The following is a 25,333-nucleotide window of genomic DNA, read 5'->3' on the forward strand; positions in this document are numbered from 1 at the left end:
AATTCAAATTGCCTTTTTCTCCTCCTCCTGTGAGACAAGATCTCACTGTATCCTGGCTGTCCTGGAACTCTATGTAAATCAGGCTGGCCTTGAACTCACAGGGATCCACCTATCTCTGTGTCCAGAATGCTGGGATTAATGGTGTATGCCACCACACCCAGCAATCGTATTTCTTAATCAGCCTTCTTTTAGAAAAATTACTTAATGTGAAAATAGTAAGAAAAGAGACGAAGATGAGGAAGTAATGCTAAAAGATTTAATCAACTGGAATGATGCAACACAAATCATCCTATTACAATTATTATTGTTGCTGTTGTTATTGTTTTAATTGTGGTGCTGGGCATCAAAATCTGAGTCTTGTGTATAGTAAGCAGGCACTCTTCCACTGAGCTATATCTCGATGGCATTACTGATGTTTTGAATGAGAATTTCCGTCTTTCAAATTTCAAAAATCAGATACACAGCCTCATGTATTTTATCACTTGGTCCCCGGCTGGTTATGCTGGTTAGGGGTGTTTAGTAGGTGTGGCCTTGTTGGAGGAAGTATATCAATGGAGGTAGGTTTTGAGACTGGCTTTAAAGACTCATGCCCTTTCCCATTGGATCTCTCTGCTTTGGCTTGTTCAAGATGTGAGCTTTCAGCTTGCTGTACCTACTGCGTGCTACCATGACCTCCCTGACATCATGTACTCTTCACACTCTGTAAGACCAAACAAACTCTTCCTTCTGTAAGTGGCCTTGGTCACAGTGTTTTATCACAGCAACAGAAAAGTAACTAATAGAGAATTTGGTACCAGGAGTGGGGTGTCATCGTTCACAACTTGACCATATTGTTTTTTGGAGGAATACTAAAAGATTCCGGAACTTCGGACTAGAAATGTGTTGGAATTGGTAAGCAGAGCTTAATGGGCCATCCTAGTGGGAGCTTTGACGACAGTAGTACTGACACCAATGCAGAGTGTAGGGGCCCAGCTCAAGAGGTTTCAGAGAAGAACAATATTAACAACGGGCCCAGAGACTGTTCCTGCAATATTTTGTCAGAGAATGTGGCTTCTTCCTGCTGTTGTCCTAAGAATTTGTCTGAGGCTAAATCAGAAAGAAATGGACTGCTTTCTTTGGTGGAAGCAGCATAATATTGCTCTCTGTGGCATGGCTATTATTAATGACTGTTTTGCAGGTCTACAATGAAAAATAGCAAGCAGGGGAGAAAGAAATACAAAATGTACAATGTAAAGAGAAAAAGAGCACCAGGGAACTATAGTTACAGTTAAGACTTGTTCTGAAAGAGATAAGGAGATAGGCACCAGGAAGTAGGGGCCTGATCTGCATTTTAATAAAGGGAAGGCTGACCTCAGGGCAAGACCCCACCCAGTATTTCCTCACTGTGTCCCATTTCTCCTTTTTGGAACGGCAATATATATTCTGTGCCAGCATATGTTGGAAATATACAATTTGCTTTTTGATTTTACAAGAGGTTACAATCAAGAAATTGCATTTTGCATTATGATATGGCCCCCAGCCTACAGGCACCAGGGAGTAGAATGTGGCGGCTGAAATGTGAATTTCCCAGTGGGCTTATGTATTTGAATGGGTCCCTAGTTGGTAGTGCTGTTTAGGGGATGTTTAGGAGCTGGGGCCTTGTTGGAGGCAAGCTTTCAGAGTTTCAAGGCTTGTGCTATTTCCAGTTGGTTCTCTCTACTTTGTGCTTCTTCAGGATGTGAGCTCTCGGCTTGCTGCTCCAGATACCTTGCTGTCTCTGCTACAACAGACTCAGATGTTCTGCATCTGTAAACCCGTGAGTTGCCTTGGTCTCATTGTTTTTTCACAGCAACAGAGGAATAACTAATACAGGAGTAAGGAAAGGGTCCAGAAGTGAATCAGGCTGTTGGTTTCCCGGCGTGCAACTCTCGGACAAAAGGGAAGTGTTTTCTAACGGCAAAAGCACTGAAAGTTTTGGATAGCTTCTATGTGATCCCTATCGTGTGTGTGTGTGTGTGTGTGTGTGTGTGTGTGTGTGTGTGTGTGTGTGTTAGTATTACAGAAAGAGAAATAGGAGAGAGAGAAAAGGAAGGAGAGAGAGAGAGAGAGAGAGAGAGAGAGAGAGAGAGAGAGAGAGAGAGAGAGAGAGAGACAGCCAGCGCATGTACACATGCACCATAGGTTTACTCCAGAAAGGTCTCCTACTGGGATGGGGCTCCCTGACTAGGCAGGCTAGCTGCTAATGAGCCCCAGGGATCCCCGGCTCTTCCTGTCCAAGGACGATTACAAATGCGCATGCGGCTTTTGCACGGTGCTGGGAATCAAATTCAGGTCCCGATGCTTGTACATCAAGCATTTCCCACAGTGAGCAATCTTCCCAGCCCCGCCCGGAAGTTTTCCAATGGAAGGAAAGCACGAGGCAATGCTGAGACACAGATGACCCTTCTTCTAAATGTCTGTTGGGGGTGGGTAGGAGGCGAAGTGGAAGGGAGGGGGTTGGGGGTGGGTAGGAGGCGAAGTGGAAGGGAGGGGATTCAGTTTAGACTTGATCAAAACACGTTATATGCCCATAGGAAACCTCAAACAATAAAAACGAATAAGAGAAAAAGTACACACACTGCTATTGGTTGCTATTAGCGATTAAGTAAAACAAGCATGGTCTCTCTCCTTGTGACGGTTCCTGAGGAGGGCAGTCACTCAAAGATGAACAGAGTACCTGCCAGCTCCCAGCACAGGGCTGCCCTGGACAGGAGGAAGGTAGTTAGAAGTGAGGTAAGATTTCTCTCTCATGGTGTTTTCACAAACGATATAATTAGAGATGTTGGTATCGGGATATTTTTAACAAAACAAACAACAACAACAACAACAACAACAACAACAAAAACCTGTCCTCCAGAAGCTCCAGGGAAGACACTGAAATGTGTCAGTGAGAAAAAGCAGGTTCTCTTCAGTATGGAAAACTCTCCCTCAGCAGGAGATTCAGGGCTGGGAATAACTTCCTGGGACCAAAGGTATGGAAGGGGCTGTGCACCCCAGGTCAGCAGAAAGGGCAGGAGGAGGCTGGGGAGCAGGTGCTGGGGGTGGGGCGGGGCGAGGCAGTGCAAAGCCTAAGAGGTCAGGCCTTTCTCTCCCCAGTCACTTTAATTCCTACATGCTTCTCCTCTGAGAGGTCCAAAGTGGGCGTGTTGTTTCTCCTCCTCCTCCTCCTCCTCCTCCTCCTCCTCCTCCTCCTCCTCCTCCTCCTCCTCCTCCTCCTTTGATTTTTAATTAGAGACTTCACAAATAAGTTAACATCCAAAAGACAGGTTTCTATTTGTCCTGCCTTTCATGAGCACAAGTTAGACTTTAATTGTCAAGGTTCCAACGCCATCTAGCAGGACTGTTAGTTTTTAAAATGTTAGAAGGACCTAAGGTTTATACTGACAATGAATAGATTTTCAATCTCAATTCAGTTCCACTCAGGCACCTTTTAAGACTCCAGGAATTAGTCAGTGGTGACTAATGGGTTCTCTGAAGAGCACTTGACAAGTCCACCCAAAATGACTGTGAATCCCTTAATGATCATTGGCACACCAAAAGAATGAAGACATTTTCCAACTTTTTTTCAAGAAAAACTGGTTTCCAGGTCTTTAAGAGTAGCCCAAATTAAACAGCAGGAACTCTTTAACTTGGAAACTATAGAAAGTTGTGTGTCCACACTCATACTTGAGGAACTGTTCCTCCTGGACTCTTTTCTTTCCTTATTTACGCGGGGATGGAGAATCAGTGCTAGGCAGGTGCTTGATCCCCTGCTTACAGCCATAACCCTCCTTCGATGGTTTCTGATCAGTCAATGTATTTTCTACAAAAACACATTCTCAGCATTCAGAGCTCTAAGATCAAACCGTGTGGGTGTACCGTGTCTTGTTTGGTAAGCACTATGCCCTTAGCAGGAAGAGGAGGAGGAAGCCACTCAAAATAATGAAATGCCCAGTACAGGCCTGGGTCCAGGGCCATTCCACTCTCACCCTTCCTCCCCCGGCCATGTAACCCTGTGAAATTCACTACCACACGGATGTGGTTTTCTCTTGGTGTAGTGAGAGTCTAGACTACAGGCAGATTTCAAACTCTCATACATGCCTTGTAAACTAGCAGACTCTTCTCTGATCGGATCTGTGCTTCCATCCTGAGGGTGAAGGTAAGGCAATGAAGAAAACATTTGTATCTATTTAAATGGTAAGAAGAGAAGCCATGTTGACTATATTTGTAGAATTCATCCCTGCAACTATTGAGAAATGAAAGTCAAGTGGAAATGGTAAAAGAGGAGTGAGTGTGGCACCGAACAGTCATTAATTTTTAGGTCATTTACCACTTACGTGCCTGATGTCTCTCTTGGGACCTTTACTTATAAAAATACAGTTGCCTTCAGGGCGTCCCCTCTAGAGCACCCTGAAGATGCCTCCAACACTGGACCCATCTCTGTGCATCATTTCCTCTCCTAGTTATCTGTCTTCTTCTCAGGAAATAGTTTCTCTATCCAGAAACTACACACTCATGGCTGATTTCTAGTTCTCTTCCACATCTTCAACTTTCCCTCCATCACCATGGTCTCCTCCATCTGCAACTGGCACTTTGCTCGCTCGTAGTCCACAGCAACAGAAGTGAACTCGAAATCTTCAATCAAATGCTGTGTGGCTTTACACCAGCTGTGGACAAAAGTCTGAGTCAAGCCTGCTGACGGGAGGCCCTCCAGGACCAGCCTATCTCCTCATCTGCATCCTGGGCTCTTCTTGGCACTGTACCCATCTCTTCTCAGGGCCTTGCTCTTCCTCACAAGCTGCCCTGATGCTACTCCTAACTTTTTACCTCACTGAAAACAGCAAATGGCCGGGCGGTGGTGGCGCACGCCTTTAATCCCAGCACTTGGGAGGCAGAGCCAGGCGGATCTCTGTGAGTTCGAGGCCAGCCTGGTCTACAGAGCGAGATCCAGGACAGGCACCAAAACTACACAGAGAAACCCTGTCTCGAAAAACCAAAAAAAAAAAAAAAAGAAAACAGCAAATGGAGCCAGGGAACCAGGGAGGTGGTCTTCAGACCCCCACTCTCCCTCTGCTCCTCCTCATCTAATGCCCCAGTTTCATCCCCAGATATGGAGCAGAACACTTGCTGTGACCTCCCCCTCCTCTCTGCCTCCATCTCCAGCAGATCACTCAGATCTCTTATGGCTCCCTCGCCATGCCCTCTCCAACTTCTGCAGACTCTCCACGAGAACCCATGGGACAGCTGGCCACCATCCCAACCAGAAGAGCAGGTAGGTCAACAAAGCAGGTAGGCAAGCTTCAGATCTTCACTCTCCTTCCTCTCCTCCAAATCCAATCCCTCAGTCTCAACCCCAGCTCTGTAGCAGACTACTGGCTGTGGCCTCACCTCCCTCTCAGCCCCCATTCCCAGGGGACTAAGCAGATCCTGGTGGCACCCCTTGCTTTTCTCCCTCCAGTGGAACTCCCCCAGACCCTCCCTTCTAGCCCATGTCCATCCCTAAGTGTCAGCTCCCACCACCAGGAAATACATTCTACTCAGCACCACCAATGACCACACCTGACAGGATCTCAGAAGCATTCCATTCCAGGCAACCCACAGCCACCACCCTCTCCTAAGAACCAGGAAGAACAACAGAAACCAAGGGACTGAACACGTACCCAATAAAGAGAAGACCAGATACCAGCACCTAGAATTACAATCATCCCAAACCCAGACACCTAGAAACCAATGTAAAAACACAATAATAGGCAGGAAAATGTCTCCACTAACCCCAGCAAGTCTACTACTAAAATATGCAATATAGCTGAGGCATAAAAAAAAAAAGACCTTAAAATAGCCATTATGAATATGTTAGAGGTCATGAACAGGAAATGAATAAATCCATTAAAGAAATCTATGAGAATACAAACAAAGAGTGAAATAAAAACAATTGAAGACTTGCAAGTGGAAATAGAATCACTAAAGAAAACTCAAACTGAGGGAAAACAGGAAATGAAAAATTTAGAAACTTGAACAGGAAGCTCAGAGATAAGCCTCACTAACAAAATATTCAGGAAATCTGGGACACTATGAAAGGACCAAATCTACAAATAATAGGAATAAAGGAAGAAGAAGAAATCCAGGTCAAAGGCCCAGAAAAGATTTTCAACAAAATCATAGAAGAAAATTTCTCTAGAGAAGAGGCCTATCAAGGTAAAAGAAGCATACAGAATACCAAATAGGCTGGACCAGAAAATGAAGTCCCCTCAGCACATAATAACAAAACATTAAATGTATAGAAAAAAAAGAATATTAAAAGATGTAAGGGGAAAAGGCTAACTTACATATAAAGGCAGACCTATTAGAATAACACCTGACTTTCCAGTGGAGATTCTAAAAGCCAGAAGGGCCTGGACAGATGATGTTCTACAAACTCTAAGGATCACAGATGCTGACCCAGACTACTATTCCTAGCAAACTTGTACAGCCAGTATGGAAACCAGTGTGGTGGTTCCTCAGAAAGATGGGAATTAATTGACTTCAAGATCCAGCTGTACCACTCTTGGGCATATACCTAAAGGACACTTCATCAACTACAGAGACACTTGCTCCACCATGTTCGTAACAGCCAGAAATAGGAAACAACCTGGATGTCCATAAATGGCTGAATGGATAGAGAAGATGTGGGACATTTACACAATGGATTATTATTCAGCTGTTAAAAAAAATGAAGTTATGAAATCTGTAGGTAAATAGATGGCACTGGAAAAATGAGGTAACTAAGATCCAAAAAGACCAATAAGGTATGCACTTGCTTATATGTAGATGTTAGCTGTTAAGTCGTTGATAAGCAAGCTACAATCTGTATAACCACAGAGGTTAGGTAGAGATAAGGGACTAAGGCGAAGGGCTGGATCTCCCTAGGAAGAGAAAAGAGAATAGAGAGTTATGGATGGACAAGGCAAGGTAGGATTGCAATGGCAGGATCAGAGAGGGGGAGAGAAGAGAGAGGGAATACAGGGAGGGACAGCTAAAACTAGGGGCCATTGGGGGTTATATGGAAACTTACTACAGTAGAAGCTTCCTATAATATATACATATATGAAGTTAGTCTAAATGAAATCACCAAATAATGGAGGAGACAGACCCACACTGGCTGTCTCTTGTCATCAAATGAAGCTTCCAGTACCCGGAATGAGTTACATCTAATTGAGTTCTTGGCCAAATGGAGTTGCAGAACATTTGCTTAACTATGCAAAGATGTGTTGCATTTATTTAACGATATAAAGATGTGTTGCACTTGTTTATGTTGTGGAATATTTGTTTAACTAGGTAAAGATGTGTTGCATTTGTTTAATTATGTAAAGATGTGTTGCTGTTTTACCTTGCCTGCCTAAGGCACTTGATTGGTCTAATAAAAAGCTGAATGTCCAATAGTGGGGGAAGAGGTACAGGTGGGACTTCGGGCAGGAAGAGTAAGTAGGAGGAGGAATTTAGGCTGGAGTTGGGGCAGAAAAAGAGATGCCAGAGAAACACCAGGGGGCCAGCCAGCCAGACACAAAGGAAGCAGGAAAGTAGGACATACAGAATGAAAGAGAGGTAAAAAGCCAAGGCAAAACGTAGATGAACAGAAACAGGTTAAATTAAGTTAAAAGAGCTAGTGGGATAAGCCTAAGCTAAGGCTGAGCATTCATAATTAGTAATAAGCCTCAGTGTCTCTATTTAGGAGCTGGTTGGCGGCCCAAGGCAAATTCTAAGTACAAAATGATACCCATCAGAACCCACAAACACCCCAGGCTATTGCCAAGGCTATTGTTGGCTCTCCACAAACTGACTGTAAGGCCCCAAATCGCTGAAGACAACACCTACACAACTCAACACCTAGAGCCTTCCCCTATGGACTAGTATTCATGACACTGTTAGGTACTCTGCATGGTACCATAGGAGAAAGTTGGTGTTGGTAAACACCAACCCAGCTACAAACCCTTCAGTCTACAAGAGTGACCTGTCTGCAAAGTATGCTAGTGTAACAGTGGCACACAGCTTGTGGGAGTGACCAAACAATATTCGATGTGAGTTAACACCTACTCCGTAAGATAGAACCCACACCCAATGTTGCTTGGGCAGCCAAGAACCTGAGATTAGACAGGCCAGGGCCCTACGGGAAAGCCAAATACTACTGTTCTGCTACAGGAACACAGCCAGAGATTAACTCCTAAGGACATTCTATTATATTCATGGATCTGTTCTATGTGACTTATTCATCCATTACCAGAGAAATGTCAGCCTGTAGCAGAGGGGAACAAATGCAGAGACCCACAGCCAGACAACAAGGAGAGAGTGAGAGACCTTGGAACACTCAGCCCTGGAAGGGATGTCTTCATCAACTGTCCCCCCAGCCCAGAGTGCAGAGCACTCTGAGGAAAAGGAGGTAGAGAGAGTGTAAGAACTAGAGGGGATGGAGGACACCAGGAATCAAGGCCTTTTGGACACAACAAGGCTAGCAAATATATGAACTTGAACTCACAGAGACTGAGGCGGCATGCACAGGGCCTGTAAGGGTCTGCATCAGATGGGGTCCTGGAGCTGAAAGAAGTGGACACATGCCCCAAGCCCTAACCCAAAAGCTATTTCCAATTGATAGCCACTTGCAAATGAGAACTTAAGCTTTCTCCAATGGAGTCTCACTGGGGAAACAAACCACCCTTAAGGGTAAACTGCATGCCCAGCGGTAGGTGGTCAACACAAAGTGAACTCAACGGCACTGTTAGAGAGTCTTCAATCACAATGTTAAGTCAGACTGTTCTTTTTCTCTTTTTCCCCTCTCCCACCTTCACAGGTCCTTCGCACACTCATTATGGCTTCCAGTTTTGTTTTTTTAGGGGATTCCTGAGTGTGTCTCTGCATTTTCTTTGGCTCATTTTCTTGTTTGGTTGTTTGGTCGTATTCCAATTTGTTTTTATTTATTTTATTGTAATTCCTTAGATGCCTGTTTGTGTGTTTTCTAACAGAGATAGGGTGTGGATCTGATGGGAAGGAACTGGGAGGAGTAGAGGGAGGGGAAACATCATTAGCATGTATTGTATGAAGAAAAAAATCTATTAAAAGAAAAAAAGACATGCAAAGACGGACCTTAAATATCCTTCAGACTACCTACTTACTTGCTACCTCCTCAACACTCCCCAGACTGTTTAACTTCCCAGACACAATCTTACAATGGCACATATTCACAATCACACTGCACCCAGACTGTTTAACTTCCCAGACACAATCTTACAATGGCACATATTCACAATCACACTGCACCCAGACTGTTTAACTTCCCAGACATAATCTTACAATGGCACATATTCACAATCACACTGCACCTCCCAGTGAGAGTTTTATGTCTGCTTAACATAAAATAAGACATAAGAGAGAAATCTACCCACTTATTCTTCTAACCCCACACAATGCTTCACTGTATACTCCCCAGGGAGTACCTAGGAAAACAAAATAGAAAGAATTGAGACAAATTCAACATTATATACCTGTTTAAAATATTCTCAATTCATTGCACAAAAATGTTACATGTACTCAATGCTATGCAACTGTATACATGAAAAATAGTGGAAATGATAAATTTTATAAAGATGGTTGGACTCAGTGATTTTTCCAACTAAAGACTGGAGAAGCGTTATGTGGTTGGTAAAATTTCCCACCTCATCCCAGGCTTGTGGCACAAGACACAATCCATGTTGGTGCTGGGCAGAGCCAGGAGCAGCAGCTCCAGCCAGCCAGGCGACCACTAGAGGAGACAAGTGACACCCTAACATAGTGTGCTGCCCAATCAGGTGTCCAGCAGACTATATATACTGCATGTTCTTTCAACTTAATACTTCCAACTTATGGTGGGATTATAATGATACAACCCTATCAAAAGTTAAGAAGCATCTAAATAGTTTACTGTACACATACACACACAAAATCTGGGACTGGGGAGATGGCTCATTTGATAAAGTGTCTGCTCGCTGCCTAAGCATTGAGGACTGCTCATCCCAGCACCCATGTAAAAAGGCCCAGTGTGGTGGCACACGCCTATAATCCTGGAGATGGAGAAGCAGAGATGGAAGGTCCCAAGAGCTCACTGGCCAGCTCGTCTTGCTGACTCAGGAAGTTCCAGGCTCAGTGAGAGACGCTGTCTCAGAAAAAGTAAGTAGAGTGCAATAGAGGAAGAGAGCTGACATCAACCTCAGGCACACACAGGAACACAGGCGCATGGACATAGGCACACATACACAGGACACACAGACACAGGCACACGGACACAGGCACACAGGAACATGTACACAGGCACACAGGCGCATATACGTGCACACAGGTGTTGTGGAATAATCTTTTTGTGCACTGTGAAGACTTGTCACTCGGATTGATTTAAGAAAAAGCACAACAGCCTATACGTAGGCAGAATTTTGGGGGCAGAGAGGATGCTGGGAAGAAGAAGGTGAGCTGCCGGCCAGATACGGAGGGAGCAGGAATGACGCGTGGGCGGTAACAGAGTGAAGGTAATAAAGCCACAAGGCAGGAAGTAAATGAACAGAAATGGGTTAATTTTAGTTATAAGAGCTGGTTAGAAACAAGCTTAAGCTATAGGCCGAGCTTTTCATAATTAATAATGTCTCATGTGGTTATTTGGGAGCTGGTAGGAGGGACAGAAAAAAAAAAATCTGACTACACACAGGAACACGAATACATGTACACACCATACACACAGAGACATACCTTTTTTTGTAACCCATGAGCTCAAAAGAGTACTCAGAATTGCAAGAACAACTAAAAATTAAAGGCAGATTCTTTCACTGCTAAAACTAATGCTGGAAACTTTTCTCACTCTTAACCTCTGTTTTCTTTTTCTTTTCCTGTGGATACCATAAGGAATTCTAGGTTATTTTGGAATATGTATCAAGTAAGAAAATAGAAGGCTATAATTAAGCCTTGAAAATATTCCCTTTCAAGAGTTAGTATTTCTTACCTATGTTTCAAATTATATCTTCATTAATATTTTAAATTAAGAAACACTAATATTTTTAAAATTAAGAAACATTAGTATTTTAAATTAAACAACCACTGCTCTATGTGATAGCATAATCCATAAGATGAAACTTTAAGCTATCTTTGAGAGTATAAAAAAATCAAAGAACATACAATAAAGAAAATTTCACCAAGGTATTATACAAATGTTGAAATTAGTGGACAAGGTCTGTAAAATAATTATTACAAATTTTTTTTTTCAAAGTCAGGGTTTCACTCAGCTGGCTTTTTCCTTTCCCCCCTTTTACTCATCCCTTTCCCTTTTTTATTCAGCTCAAGACCACAGACCATAGGATGACACCATGGTCAGGATGGATCTTCTCCCTTAACTAGTTCTCTCTGCAAAAGCCCTCGGATACATACATACTCCAAGGCACGTGTCACAAATGGCCTAGACATTTGTTATAAAGTCCACCCAAGCTGACAACTAAAATCAGCAGTCACCACCCACTCCGAAGAATGGGAACACACTCATTTCTTGTCTTAGACAGGAGAAGTCCAGGCTCTGCAGATGTTGGCTTTCGGGACCTATTCCAGAGGCCGCCTCAAGGTTCGCAAGTGTCGGTCCCGGAACAAAAAGTTACATCATTGTCTTTCCTGATTGCACTTGGACTGAGTCATGTTACCAGCATCTCAGCGGCTTCAGCCTTCAGACTACTGGTTGTGGGGCGTCTCAGCTGCTACACTCACATAAGCCACCTTCCTAATAGATCTCCTTTCATGTATCAATACATATTCCATTGGTTTTGTTTGTCTAGAGAACCTTAATATAAAGACCATAGCAACTGACGCTTCATAAACTGTGATTATATATCTCTGCAAAAACATCCTTTACAAATGTGAAACAAAAAGCTAGGGGAGGTATGGCCAGGAAAATGGCAACCTAGGATGTGATGACTTTTTTCAAGCTCGAGAAACGACAGCAAATGGAAACCTGGATCTGTACAATGAGTAAATTATGCTGAAACTGGAAAACATGGACACAAAATGCAAAAGTAACTTTTTTCATTTTGTTTCAGATAAAACTGGTGGCTTAACAATCTGGGCTTTTATCACGTGTAGAAGTGGGTAATAGGGATATACTTCTGTAAGTTCTGACATTTTGTCTAAAACGTTATAGATTGTGTTAAGGATGCATAATCACCTTCCAGATGTTACCAGTGAGCAGAGAAATGACAAAGAGTAGACTGAAAAAGTCAGTAAAGGAGGAAAAAATGGGACCAATGTACAACTGAAAAGGCCAGCAGGAAATAAGTGGGATAACAACACAGCAAGACACTGGGTCAGTCACAAGACCGCCCACACCGACGGATCTGGACTGTGAACTGCAGCTAAAGAGTAGGGATTCCAGTAGGCTGAGGCAGGACGAGCGCGCATTTAAGGCCAGTCTAGCTAGATAGTGAGAGCCTGTCTCAAAACCAAACAAAATAAAACAGACAAACAAAAACAACATAAAAATCACAGGTATAACTACTGAGAAATAAAATTACCTGTGATGCTCAAATACATTAAGTACATTAAATAGATGATACTCACTACCTTAAGAGCATTCTCCCAAATTATATGTAAATATGCATAATGACTTTTGAGCCTCACATAAATGTGACCCCAGCACAACCCCAGGATGAAGAGATGGAACACAAGAGCATCTGATGGTTGATATTTATTGACACCCCACTATATGAGGAAAGTACCTCAATTGTACTCATTTTATGGGACAGTGATTGAGGCCCAGAAAGGTTAAGCGATGTGCCCAGGATCACATGCTTACTAGTGAGCCCGTTCTTGTAATTCCTCTGTGTTGTTTCTCTGTCCGACCAGCCACTGAGGGTGGGCGGGATTCTACTTCAACAGACAGAAGGTGCCCAGCAAGAGGCCAAGAGCCACAGCAGCCAGCATGTCTGCACCTTGGCTACAGGGCTACCTGAGCAGCAGCTGTGTCCTCGGCGTGGATGGGTATGAGACTCACTGTCAGAATGAGACAACTACTCCTGGAGGTCCCAATGAACCCTCTTGTTTTAGCCTAGGTTTTTTTTGTTTGTTTGTTTTTGTTTTTTTTAATTTTATGGTTTTTCGAGACAGGGTTTCTCTGTGTAGCTTTGTGCCTTTCCTGGAACTCACTCTGTAGACCAGGCTGGCCTCAAACTTACAGAGATCGGCCTGGCTCTGCCTCCCGAGTGCTGGGATTAAAGGCGTGTACCACCACCGCCCGGCTAGCCCAGGTTTTATAAGCATCCTTCTGTACAGTATTTGGACTTCGTTGTCCAAGTTAAGAAGGCTCTCACTGAGGCACGAGAGGTCTAGGCCTTCTGGCAGCTGGCGGTATCATCATACATCGGAACGCTGGCTTCTGTTCCAGATTCTGCTAACTGTTTAAGCATGACTCAGTTCCCGATGCGCTCTCACCCCTTGGCTGAAACCGAAAAGAGGACTTTACACGCTGCAGACCTTCTCAGTCCTGCTTCAGGACAACCTCTCGAAGACGTACTGAGCAGTCTGCAACTGAGTGGCCACCTAGACATTCCTCGTACCCTTTTTGTCCTAACTGCAGAAGATGAGCCAAGATTAAAATACAGATATGAAAAGAATCTCTAAGAGTGCTGGAGAGCATATATGTGGAAAGTTGCCAAGAAGTGAAATGCATTAACTGTCACCAAAGTATTTATCAAGGAATACTCCTGGGGGCGGGGAGGGCTCTGCAATTTGATGAGTCACTGTAATAGCACAGAAGCAAGCGATCTTTAAACAGTCCCCCAGAACCGCAGGTCCCAGCAAGACAAAGGTATTCCATCACAGTCGGGTATGTGAGTGAACACCCTGTCAGTGTGAACAAGACTCAACCAAAGGTACAAGGAACAGGTGGGGCTGCGTAAATGCATGATTAGCATGCATATATAATATTCCCGAGTTGGCATTAAAGGCTCACAAAAATGACTCAGCCCCAGAGAAACCCCTGGATACTCCATCAAAGTTATCTGATCCATCCTATCTCATCTCTGGGTAATTATTCGGAGCTCTCCTTAGCCCCTAGAGACAGAGGTTCTCATAATGCACGGGACTGTCTCAAATGTCCACTTTCTAGGTACCTGCATCACTAGCTCCCTCTGCTCTGTCGGGTCTTAGCTCCAATGCCACACTAGCAAATGTGACTTCTCCAACCTGTGTGTGTATGAATATTAATATAGTTGTTGTTTGTCTTGTCTCCCCTTGGCAGAAGGGGCTCTACCAGCACAGGGGGGACTTGCTTGTTTCTGTTTCTCTCATATCCACAGAATTCAGAGCAGGGCCCGGGGAGAGAGCAGAGCATGAATGGCATCTAATAATTCAAAGTCTACCTGGGAAGGAGCCCATACTAACAGACCTCCTAGACACTGTGACATCCCTAGGCTCGGGCTGGGACAGTGAGGAACCCTGTTGGAGGAAGTGACGCAGAGCAGGGTCCGAGAGCAAAGCTTCAAGCCTTGCCTGAAAAGCAGACGGTGCAGAAACTCAGGACACACAGCTGTGCTCCGGAAGGGCCGTGCGCAGCTGTGCTCCGGAAGGGCCGTGCACAGCTGTGGGAAGGCAAGTGAACAGTGAAAGGGACAAAGAGGGACAGGTTGTCACAGAAGGAAAAGTACCCGTGCCTCAGGAAAGAGTCACTCAGAGGTCCAAGGGGGGAAAACAGCATGGTCAAATCTGCCTTTTACAGAAAGCAGTAACAGGTGTAGAGCGTGTGTGTGTGTGTGTGTGTGTGTGTGTGTGTGTGTGTGTGTGTGTGTGTGTGTATGTGATACAGAAGACTCTGTAGCAAGGAGACCTTTTACAAGATGACCTTAAATGCTGTGGGATGGTCTTCCTGTACATTGTGAATATGTGGTGCTACCATTGGTTAATAAAGACGAGGCGCTGAGCACTCCCTGGGGGCTGGGGGTGGGGGGAGATGATGTAATGGAACACAGGTAACACCATGAAGCCACGTGGCAAAACACAGATTAATAGAAATAGGTTGAGTGTTAAGTTGTAAGAGTTAGTTAATGATAAGCCTCAGCCGTAGGCCAAACAGTTCGTAATTAATATAAGCCTCTGTGGGTTTACTTGCGACCAAGAGGCTGCGGGATACAGGAAAACTTCCGCCTATACTTAAAAGCCCAGTGTGGTGGTGCACACCTTTAATCCCAGCACTGGGGAGGCAGAGGCAGCCTGGTCTACTGAGTGAGTTCCAGAACAATCAAGGCTACACAGAGAAACCCTGTCTCGAAAAAAGAAAAAAAAGATGACCTTGAAAGTTTCCACAAGGACCAATGATACTCAACTAAGGCAGCTAGATTGGGTACAGAGGCAGAACAGGTACTCTGACTAGAAACTGGTTCTGTTTCAGTGTTGTCTTGTACAGAAGCATCTCGGCTGCACAAGAAGAAAAGCAAAGGGAGCATCCCAGGGACTCTCCTCTCCCTTTTTCTCCTTCTCTCCCTTTCTTTCAGCAATGGCTGTATGCAGAGAGCCGAGCACATGATTAGAGAGCATGTCACCTTTCTGCACCTCACGGTCTGCTCTCCTCCAAATCAGTATTATTTTTAAGTCAGTTCTCTGTCCACGGTATCTGTTAGGATTCCGCTGCCACTCCAGCTGCATGGCCACACATGCGCAGTTCAGCAGCTAAGCAAGGGGTCTTGCGTCTTACATCATCAGTGCATGCTGGCGATTACGTGTGCGTGGCATGGTCACACAATCAGTGTATGCGTGGTGTAGCTCCGTAAACCCACTTGTGCATGTTCATGGGAACCCTTAAAAAGCCGGACACAGACTCCTCCTTTTCTTCTCTATTCTCTCCTCCCTCCCTCCCTCCCTCCCTCCCTCTCCCTCCCTCTCCCTCCCTCCCTCCCTCTCTCTCCTCTTTCTCTCTCTCTCTCCTCTCTCTCTCTCTCTCTCTCTCTCTCTCTCTCTCTCTCTCTCTCTCTCTCTCTCTCTCTCTGCATATGCTTCTTCTCCAGGCCTGGTTCTTTTGTCCCACCCCCCAATAAAGCTCTGATACTGGGTTTTGTCGTGCGTGGCTCGTGCCTCATGACCTTTCCGCCCAGTAACCAGCGCGGCTTCTCATTTTTTAAAACAGCAGTATCTCTCAGAAACTACATACTTTAACCTAAAAAGGCGGAGGGCAGGCCAATGCGGCATGACAGGAGATGCTGTGTCCCCACAGCACACAGAGAGGTGAGGGAGGCTCAGCACTGCCACACAGACAGGGGGAAGCTTGGCCTTTCACCACGGTCTTCTTCCCACTCAAAAGGGGGACAGCACTTTCACAGGCCTCTGCTGAGTCTTTCCATAAGTGACAGTGCCCAGCTGGAGAAAGCCGGTCCAGTGGCAAAGCTCAATCCCAAACGCCATGAACGTCCATTTCTCATGCTTACAATAGTCTATAAAGGAGTGTCATTGGTGTGGCAGAGAGCAGGGCAACAGCGTGGTACAAGGAGGCATATAAATTTGGACGTCTTGTCGCACCACACTACCGCTGTTCTAACCACATCGGGTAATAATGCTCCTGCAGGTACACTAGGTCCCTCAGGCCAGAATGCTTTTCTCCTGGTTTCCTCTGCCCTCTTCCCCTTCCTGTCCCTCAGCTCTGGACCCAGACTGTCTCTCCTGACTTTCTCTTGACTTTTCATCACATAAGCCTAGTTCATTACCTCAGTCACACACTCCCTCATTCTTTCATTTATCATTTTCCTGTCAGTCGCAACATTTCATAATAACTCAGTTTCTTGAACTCAAAGGTATTTTTGAAGATTTTTTTTTGTCTTATATTGCTTTGTTTGGACATTTTTTAAACCTTACTGGTCTTTTGCTTGCATAGTTTTGGTTTTGTGTTTTGATAGGTTTGGGGTATGTTTCTTATGCTTTTTCTTTGTTTTGTTTTATTCCCCCCTTCCCTTTTTTTTTTTTTTTTTTTTGTTTTCAGAATTTTGAGACAGGGTTTCTCTGTGTAGTCCTGACTGTCCTGGAACTCTCTCCAGGCTGGCCTCAAACTCACAGAGAGCCACTTGCCACTGCCTCTGAGTGCTGGGATTAAAGGTGTGTGCCACCACACTTGGCTTGTTTTGTTTTATTTATTTATTTATTTGGAGCTGAGGACCGAACACAGGGCCTTGCGCTTGCTAGGCAAGTGCTCTACCACTGAGCTAAATCCCCAACCCCTGTTTAATTCTTGTTTGTTCGTTTTACTTGCCTGCTTGTTTTCTTAAGGAAGAGAAAGAAGGCTCGGAATTGGATGGGTGGGGAGATAGGGAGGATCTGGGAGGAGATGAGGGAGGGGAAACTGTGATCAGAATCTATTGTCCGAGCACCCACATGGCAGCTCATGTAACTCCAGCTCCAGGGGATCCAACGCCCTCTTCAGCCTCCACAGGCACCGCCTATAAGAGATGCACTTATACACGTGTAAACAAAACACTCACAGACATAAAATAAAACATAACTTCAGTTGGGCAGTGGTGACTCCAGCATTTAATCTCAGCACTTGGAAGGGGAGGTGGAGGCAGGAAAATCTCTGTAAGTTCAAGGCCAGTCTGGTCTACAGTGAAGTCCAGACCAGCCAGGGCTACACAGTGAAACCCTGTCTTGAAAACCCCCCCAAAAAACAACAAATGTGTATATATATATACACACACACATACATGTATATATTTATGTGTGTGTTTATATATGTATATATTTTATATATATTTTAATTTTGTTCCTTTTATTAAATATAGGCTCCTTTCTCATACAATATAATCTGAATCCATTTCCCCCTCCCTCTACTCCTTCAGTTCCTTCCCACATCTTCTCCCATCCTCATCCCACTCCCTTTCTGTCTCTCCTTAGAAAAGAACAGGCTTCTAAGAGATAACAACCAAACACGACAAAATAAAATATAGTAAGACAAAACAAAAACCATCATATCAAAGTTGGACAACCAAGCCAACAGAAAACTAAAAGAACCCAAGGGGAGGCACAAGAGTCAGAGACCCACTTTTTCATGCATTAGTCCCATAAAAGTACGAAACTGAAAGCTATGGGCTACATGCAGAGGGCCTGGTGCAGACCTGTGTAGGCCCTGTGAACACTGCTTCAGTGTGTAAGTTCACAGGAGCTCTGCCCAGCTGTTTCAGAGGGCCTTGTTCTCCTGGGGTCCTCCATCCTCTCTGTCTCCCTTGCCTCCTCTTCTGTGGGGTTCCCTGAGCTATGAGGGGAGGGATTTGAATGTCACACACATTGCTTTACATAGAAATCAATTCGCACCATGTTGAGTGATGGTGAGGATGAAGGCAAAGACTTATGTAGTGACTCCTGTGCAGGCAGCACTATTCCAAATGCTACCCCCATATTTATGTATTGAAATATCCTAGCCCACTCTTACCATCATCCCATTACTGCTGTGGGGTGTCTTTCTGTACGCTGTGAATATGTGTTGCTCTGACTGGTTGATAAATAAAATGCTGATTGGCCAGTAGCCAGACAGGAAGTATAGGTGGGGCAAGCAGATGAGAAGAAGGCTAGGAAGAGGAAGGGAGAGTCAGGAGTCGCCAGCCAGACACTGAGGAAGCAAAATGTGAAGGCAGAACTGAGAAAAGGTACCAAGCCACGTGGTTAAACATAGGTAAGAATTATGGGTTAATTTAAGTGTAAGAGCTAGTTAATAATAAGCCTGAGCTAATGGCCGAGCAGTCATAACATAATATAAGCCTCTGTGTGTTTACTTGGGGGACACGAGTGAAAGAGAGTTGTCCTGACCGCCGGCAGGCCGGGACACAGGAAAACTTCCAGCTACACATTACAAGTAAGAAAATAGAGAGAGTGAGAAGCAAAGCAACTCCCTAAAGACCACACGGTTGAAGAATGGCAGGTGTGCAGTTTCAACCCATGCATTGTTTGGGTCCAGACTGTGTGTTCTTAACCATACATGTGTGTAGAGAGAAACGACACTGAAATGCCTGCAGCCAAGAAGTAACCGAGCTCTTTGGAAGAAAACACGATTCACTAAAAGTGTAACTTCAGCTCTGTCGATTCCTGCTGGGCTCGTTACCATAGATCATAATCAGCACCTCCTGAGTAATAGCACCCATTGAGACCATAGCAACCATGAAGAGGTGAGCTGTTAGGTCACAGAGCTGTCTAGACTCAAACTCCCACTCCACTCTAACCTGCCCGGGACCACAGGGGCCACAGTTTGCCAGTGAACATACCTATGCCACATCATTCCTGTGACATGGCTCCTCTGTCCCCGCGCTAGAATATGGGGTACTCCTGGCCAAAGCAGCCATTTCTACCAGGTACTTGACTTGGCCTGAGGGAACCACCATTTCTCACCACTAGATGAGGGATGGCCATAGGACTCTACTCGGGTCTAAGTCATTTCTAGCCTTTTTCTAACAGAAATAGAGGGAAGAGGCTTTTCCTGGGCACCCTCAAAGCTGTGAGGATTTAAGCCTGGAGCCTCAGTACCAGTGTGTTTGAAAAAGCAAAGCAAGCATGCAGAGGCCCAGAATCATTCCTGGTTCTGGTTGTGCCTATCTGGTTGTGTAAGGTTATTAAGCACACCAGGTAATTAACCCCTGTAGGGAAGAAAAGCCAATGGAGCTGGGTTTCTGACATTGTCTAGTAAGTGAGTCTGAGCTTCAACTCTCTGGAATTTATTTTCCTCATCTGCCTAATGGGAAAGCAAACACGCCTTCCTGTCTAGGCCGCAAATCCAATTCTGCCTCACATTGCTTGGCCTCAGCAGAATTCTGGAACCTCGGGAAAGCCTCCACGAGCCCTTCACTCTGGCATCTTTCATTTTGGTAGCAAGCTGACAACACTGGCAATGTGGTTGCCAGCTGGAGATGTAGTGTGGCCCCCTGAGCCAAAGCTGTAGTGGCCGGTTTGTTGAGGTGGTTGCTTTCCAGCAGGGAACCTCTTCAACCAACTTTCTCAGTTCAGGTTCTCTACTCAAATGAATGTTCATTTTTACAAGCTGCAGCCTTCAATGGGTAGACTTGTGCCTTTAGGGCACCTTCCATATTTTCCCCTGGACAAGAATGAGTTTTCTCTTTAATGGTGTGCATCCTTCTCTCAATTATAGATGATCTCTCTATGCTGTTCTCATCTGCAACTTTAAACTTGCTCCGATACTTATAAGAGTTAGGTAGTAACAAGCCTGAGCTATCAGCCAAACTTTTATAATTTATATTAAGTCAGTTATTTATGAAGTGGCTGCCAGTTATTTGCGAGCAGGCAGATGGGACAGGAAAACTCTGCCTAAAAATGGCACCTAATGTCCAGAGCTACATACATCCACATAAAGCCTGAGAAAGCTTTAAAAAAAAAAAAGGTTCTAAACACATAGAAAGGGAGCTAGACTCAACTTCCTAGTCTTGTGTCTCTCACACCTGCTTTTGTACAGAGTTGCTGCATCTCCCAGCAACCGCCAGCACACCATGGCATACACACAGGCTGTGGTACAGAGAGGTGTCTCCCAGCTGCTACCTGTGGGCTTAAACTAGCAGAGAAAGCTCCACCAGTACACTGCATGGTGGGTTTGGGGTTTTTGCTCATGCAGACAGAAAAGGTTACAGGTATGCAGTAAAGACAGATTCAGATGGAAAAAAAACCCTCTAAATGGGTTACAGTGTGTTTAAAAATATACACAGGCTTGGGAGAGAAAAGAAAAAGGGTAGAGAAAGTCCTTAAAAAAGGAATAGAGCAATAAAAAAATATAATAAGCCATGTAAAAATGGAAAATACACAGAGTCTGGATCCTGTATGTTACTGTATTATCTTTGAATTTTTTGGCTGCTAAGAGACACTGGATTATAAAAACTGCTAGATTCAACCAATCTATATATTTTAAAAATATCTTGAATTCAAACTTTAAGCTAAAAGATGTGTTACTTTGGGGGAGAAAGATGCTTTTATTTCCACAGGAAATGAAAGGTTGTGGATTCATTCTGGGTTAAAGAAAACCAGGTTTGAGTGAGGAAAACACCTTGAATTCCTGACTACAGACGTAAAGAAATAATCCTAAAAGAACTACAAGACAAGCCGGGCGGTGGTGGCGCACGCCTTTAATCCCAGCACTCGGGAGACAGAGCCAGGCGGATCTCTGTGAGTTCGAGGCCAGCCTGGGCTACCAAGTGAGTCCCAGGAAAGGCGCAAAGCTACACAGAGAAACCCTGTCTCGAAAAACCAAAAAAAAAAAAAAAAGAAAAAAAAAAAAAAAAAAAAGAACTACAAGACACATGATGTATATTTTACCTGCTCAAACACATTAACAAAAAAATCATCTTTGGCTAACTTGTATACAATGCACAGTCTATATTTGGTACAGATATGTATGTTACCTTTAAAAGTTTATATATTCTCAGTACAAGGGGACCAAACACTAATAAAAACAGATGGACCAAGTGATCCAGGATCCAAAACAGCTTCAAGGCTGCTGACTGAGATGATACAGCCTCACAGAATACTCCAGCCAAGACTTAACAATTATCCTGATTTTCTCAAGGTTCTCTCAAAGATTACCAGTGCACCCAGACAAAAGGAAGCAGTCTAGAGAAAACAATATCCACATACCCAAAATATTGGTTATGGATATTTGTTATCATTTAAGGAGGGATTGGTTACAAGTTGTTATTGGTCATGGTCAGGAAAAAAAGCTGAACAAAGGAGATTAGATTCAAGGATCTCTTTCTGCAAAGAAAAAGGGGGGGTGGATATAAAAATGATAGGATAAAAGGGTAGATTATTGAATCTACTTTTAAACCAAACAAGCAACTACTAGTCTTAAATATTTTACATTGGTATGGATTTTTGTATATTGATACAAATTTAAAGTTAATTTTGTTATACTGTATGCATGTTTCTGCTCTGTGTGGGTTATTGTGCTTATGCAACTCATTTAAAAATTTAGTGTATAATTAAAAAATACAGATTATTAGGCATCTATAATAGTCAAACTTAGTCTTGTTAGCTATGTTTTCAAGGTCATAAACAGATACATTTAGATAAATAGATGGTCTTCAAACACTCAAAGACCTTCAGAACATTGGATAAATAGATAGTCTTCAAACACTCGAAGACTTACAGAATATGGCATTTAATACATTTAATAACCCAAGGCTTTTCATGACAGTGAGACATGTCTGCTCCTGGCAGCACCAATCTACTTCAGAGAAGATGATGGGCACTGAAGAAACTCTGTATGGAGTTTGTGTTCTTTATGAAAAAGCTAGCCACGTGGGCAAAGAAACTGCCCTTCCTCAATTGGGGACAGTTAATGTTCAAACTGGACCAGCAGGGCACAAGAAAGGAGAGTGCCAAACTTTGCCAAGACAAGATAGGACAGTCCTTCAAAATTCTCTGCTTCACAGGAAAGTCTGTCAGATATGCTAGGTCTGTAGGCCAGAGTTGGATGCCCCAACGTTGCAGAGGAACTTTGGGTGACTGTCCAGGTAGCCTGATGTACCTGTCATTAGGCAACATTTCATCCTTTTGGGATCTTTGATGGAATTATAGACTAAATAATAGTTTTCCTTAGTTATGATAGAAAGCAAATTAAGTATATAACTTGAGACTCACCAAGATAAAATAAATAATAGAGTATTTTCTCTAATTTTGCCAAATACAAATAGACTGGATATTCTAACTATAATAACTGTTTTTGTTGTATATAATTTTACTATGTTAAAGTTAAAACCTTCCTTTTTTATTAAACAAAAAAATTTATTAGGGAAATGCTGTGGAATAATCCTTCTACACACTGTGTGAATATATGTTGCTATGATTGGTTTAATAAACAAGCTGACTGGCCTATAGCTAAACAGGATAAAGTTAGTTGGGAAAACCAAACTAGGAGAATGATGGGAAGAAGGGTGGAGTCAGGGAGACACGAGCCAGCAGCTGAGGAAGCAGGAAGTGTAGAAAATGAGGTAACAAGCCATGAGCCACATGGTAAAGCATAGATAAGAAATATGGGTTAATTTAAATGTAAGAGTTAGGTAGTAACAAGTCTGAGCTATTGACCGAGCATTTATAATTTATATTAAGTCTCTGAATCAGTTATTTGGATGGGACAGGAAAACTCTGCCTACACGTGCCTTTCCTCATCAACCTTCACACTTTCCCTACCTTGTGGCTCTCTCTTACTGTAGATCTGAGTAAGAGCAGAGAGCAGTGGCCATCACACCCTGAATTCTATACTGTCTTGACATTTCTGTCACAAACAAACTAGCCTATTACTTTCGAGTTCACTTTCATTCAAGTTCTCAGGACATGGGCAGAATGCTGCCAGATTTGTCTGTAATTCAAATGGTCTGTAGCACTGTTCTCTTCAATAGATACCTGTCCCACCTCTGAACCCCTCACATTCATCCTGGTCTCTCCCACAAGAAGGGCCCATTAAGATCTGCTTATAGGGCTGTTCTAGGACAAAGTTTCAAACTCTTCCACATTCCTGCACAAATCAGTTACAAAGGCTTAAGAACCACATGGTCAGAATGATCACAGCAACCACCCACTTCTGGCTACCAGTTTCTATGTTGCTTTTCTTCATCACTTTGACAAGCAAGTTAGGGAAGGAAGGGTTTCTTTAGGCCCACAGTTAAAGGACACAGTCCATCACGGCAGGAAGGTCACAGTGTAGGAGCAGGAAACAGCAGGTCACACGGCATCCATATTTAAGAAGCTGAGAGATATGAATGCTGGTGCTCAGCTAGCATCCCCCCTTTCTATCAAGTGCCCACAGAACGGTGATGCCTATGGTTAGAGCAAGTTTTCTCACCTCAGTAAACATGATCTAGAAACGCTTTCATAGTGAGTCCCAGAGGTCTGTTTCTTAGATGATTCTAGACCTTTCAAGCCGATAATGGCTATCCTCACACACACAGCTACCCCAGTACTAAGTGAGCTGCAGGAAGGAGCATGTTCTACTTTGCACCACACAGCACACGGCTACCCCAGTACTAAGTGAGCTGCAGGAAGGAGCATGCTCTACTGTGCACCACACAGCCCACAGCTACCCCAGTACTAAGTGAGCTGGAGGAAGGGGCGTGCTCTATTTTGCACCACACAGCACACGGCTACCCCAGTACTAAGTGAGCTGGAGGAAGGGGCATGCTCTACTGGTGTTTTCTTTCTGACTTCTTTTACTTCTACTATCTGCTCCTTGCTTTTCTCAAACAACCACAGGCTCTCACCTCCTTTGACCAATCTCCTCAAGCCATGCTCTTTCCTCCTTTTCCTCCCTTAGGTCTCTACTTAAAGACAGACTTCTCTGTAAGGCAGCACCTGAACACCATTCATAACTGCACATACAGACTTACTGTCATATCTATATAATGTATATATGTCTGTCTGTCTGTCTGTCTATCTATCTATCTATCTATCTATAATATATATGTCTATGTATCTACCTATCTATGTATCTATACATCTATCTATATATCTATGTATCTATGTATCTATCTATGTATCTATGTATATCTATCTATCTATCTATCTATCTATCTATCTATCTATCTATTTTTAAATTGCCTGATTCTAGACTGTAAGCTCCATGAAAACAAAGGATTTTGACTGCTTTGTTAATAAGTGAGCCCAGCACTACAGCAGTCACAGAATATTTGAGTGAATGACTGAATATGACCCCAATCCCTTTCCTGGAGGTTGGGGGATCCAATACCGTCTAGAGCAGGAAACGTCCTGTCGGAAGAAGCATCTGCACTTACTTGGCACAGCGTACCCAGTGCGTGTGTCGGTACAGAGAGTAGAGGAAGCGCTGGCGGTACATGTTCCATATTTTAATAGATTTGTCTTCCGAAGCTGTAACCAGAAGCTGGCCATCGGCTGAAAAGTCCACACTTCGAACCGGCGCCGTGTGCGCTTTAAATTCAGAGGACTTTCCTGTCCTGTAAACAAAGTTCAATAATGATAAATGACTTAATTTTACTATCTACCCACCACACAGAGTTGGAAACTTATGAGTAGCTCAGTATTCACGCAACCTTACAGAACTGTGTGCAGGCCATGTGCTGTGTCCTTCTCTGGTCCTGTTGGGCACTGGCTCGGCTCATGGAAGCCACAGCTCACACTTGACAGGAGGGAGGCTGCTTATCCCCGCCCCTGAAACGCGCTGCTGCTTCTGTCTTAATGGGAAACTGGGACTACTGTTTGAACCTGTCTCCACACGACACTTTCCATTACTGTAGAAACAGCCATCTGTAGTTTAAAGAAGTTTCAGCCTTGAAGAGCTAAGGCTGACTAAAGCTGATAGCCCCCAGGCAAAGTT

The 25,333-nt window shown here is 43.9% G+C and overlaps 1 protein-coding gene across 1 annotated transcript in view; it reads right to left on the minus strand.

The window, feature by feature from the left end:
* Poc1b (POC1 centriolar protein B) overlaps positions 1-25,333 on the minus strand; it is a 106,329-nt gene that overhangs the window by 56,628 nt on the left and 24,368 nt on the right. The window contains exon 4 of the mRNA XM_059245649.1: positions 24,774-24,953. Within this exon, the coding sequence (XP_059101632.1) occupies positions 24,774-24,953 (180 nt within the window). The remainder of the gene's footprint in view (positions 1-24,773; positions 24,954-25,333) is intronic.

This window comes from Peromyscus eremicus, chromosome 18 (assembly GCF_949786415.1).
Source record: "Peromyscus eremicus chromosome 18, PerEre_H2_v1, whole genome shotgun sequence".
NCBI classification, from domain to species: Eukaryota; Metazoa; Chordata; class Mammalia; order Rodentia; family Cricetidae; genus Peromyscus; species Peromyscus eremicus.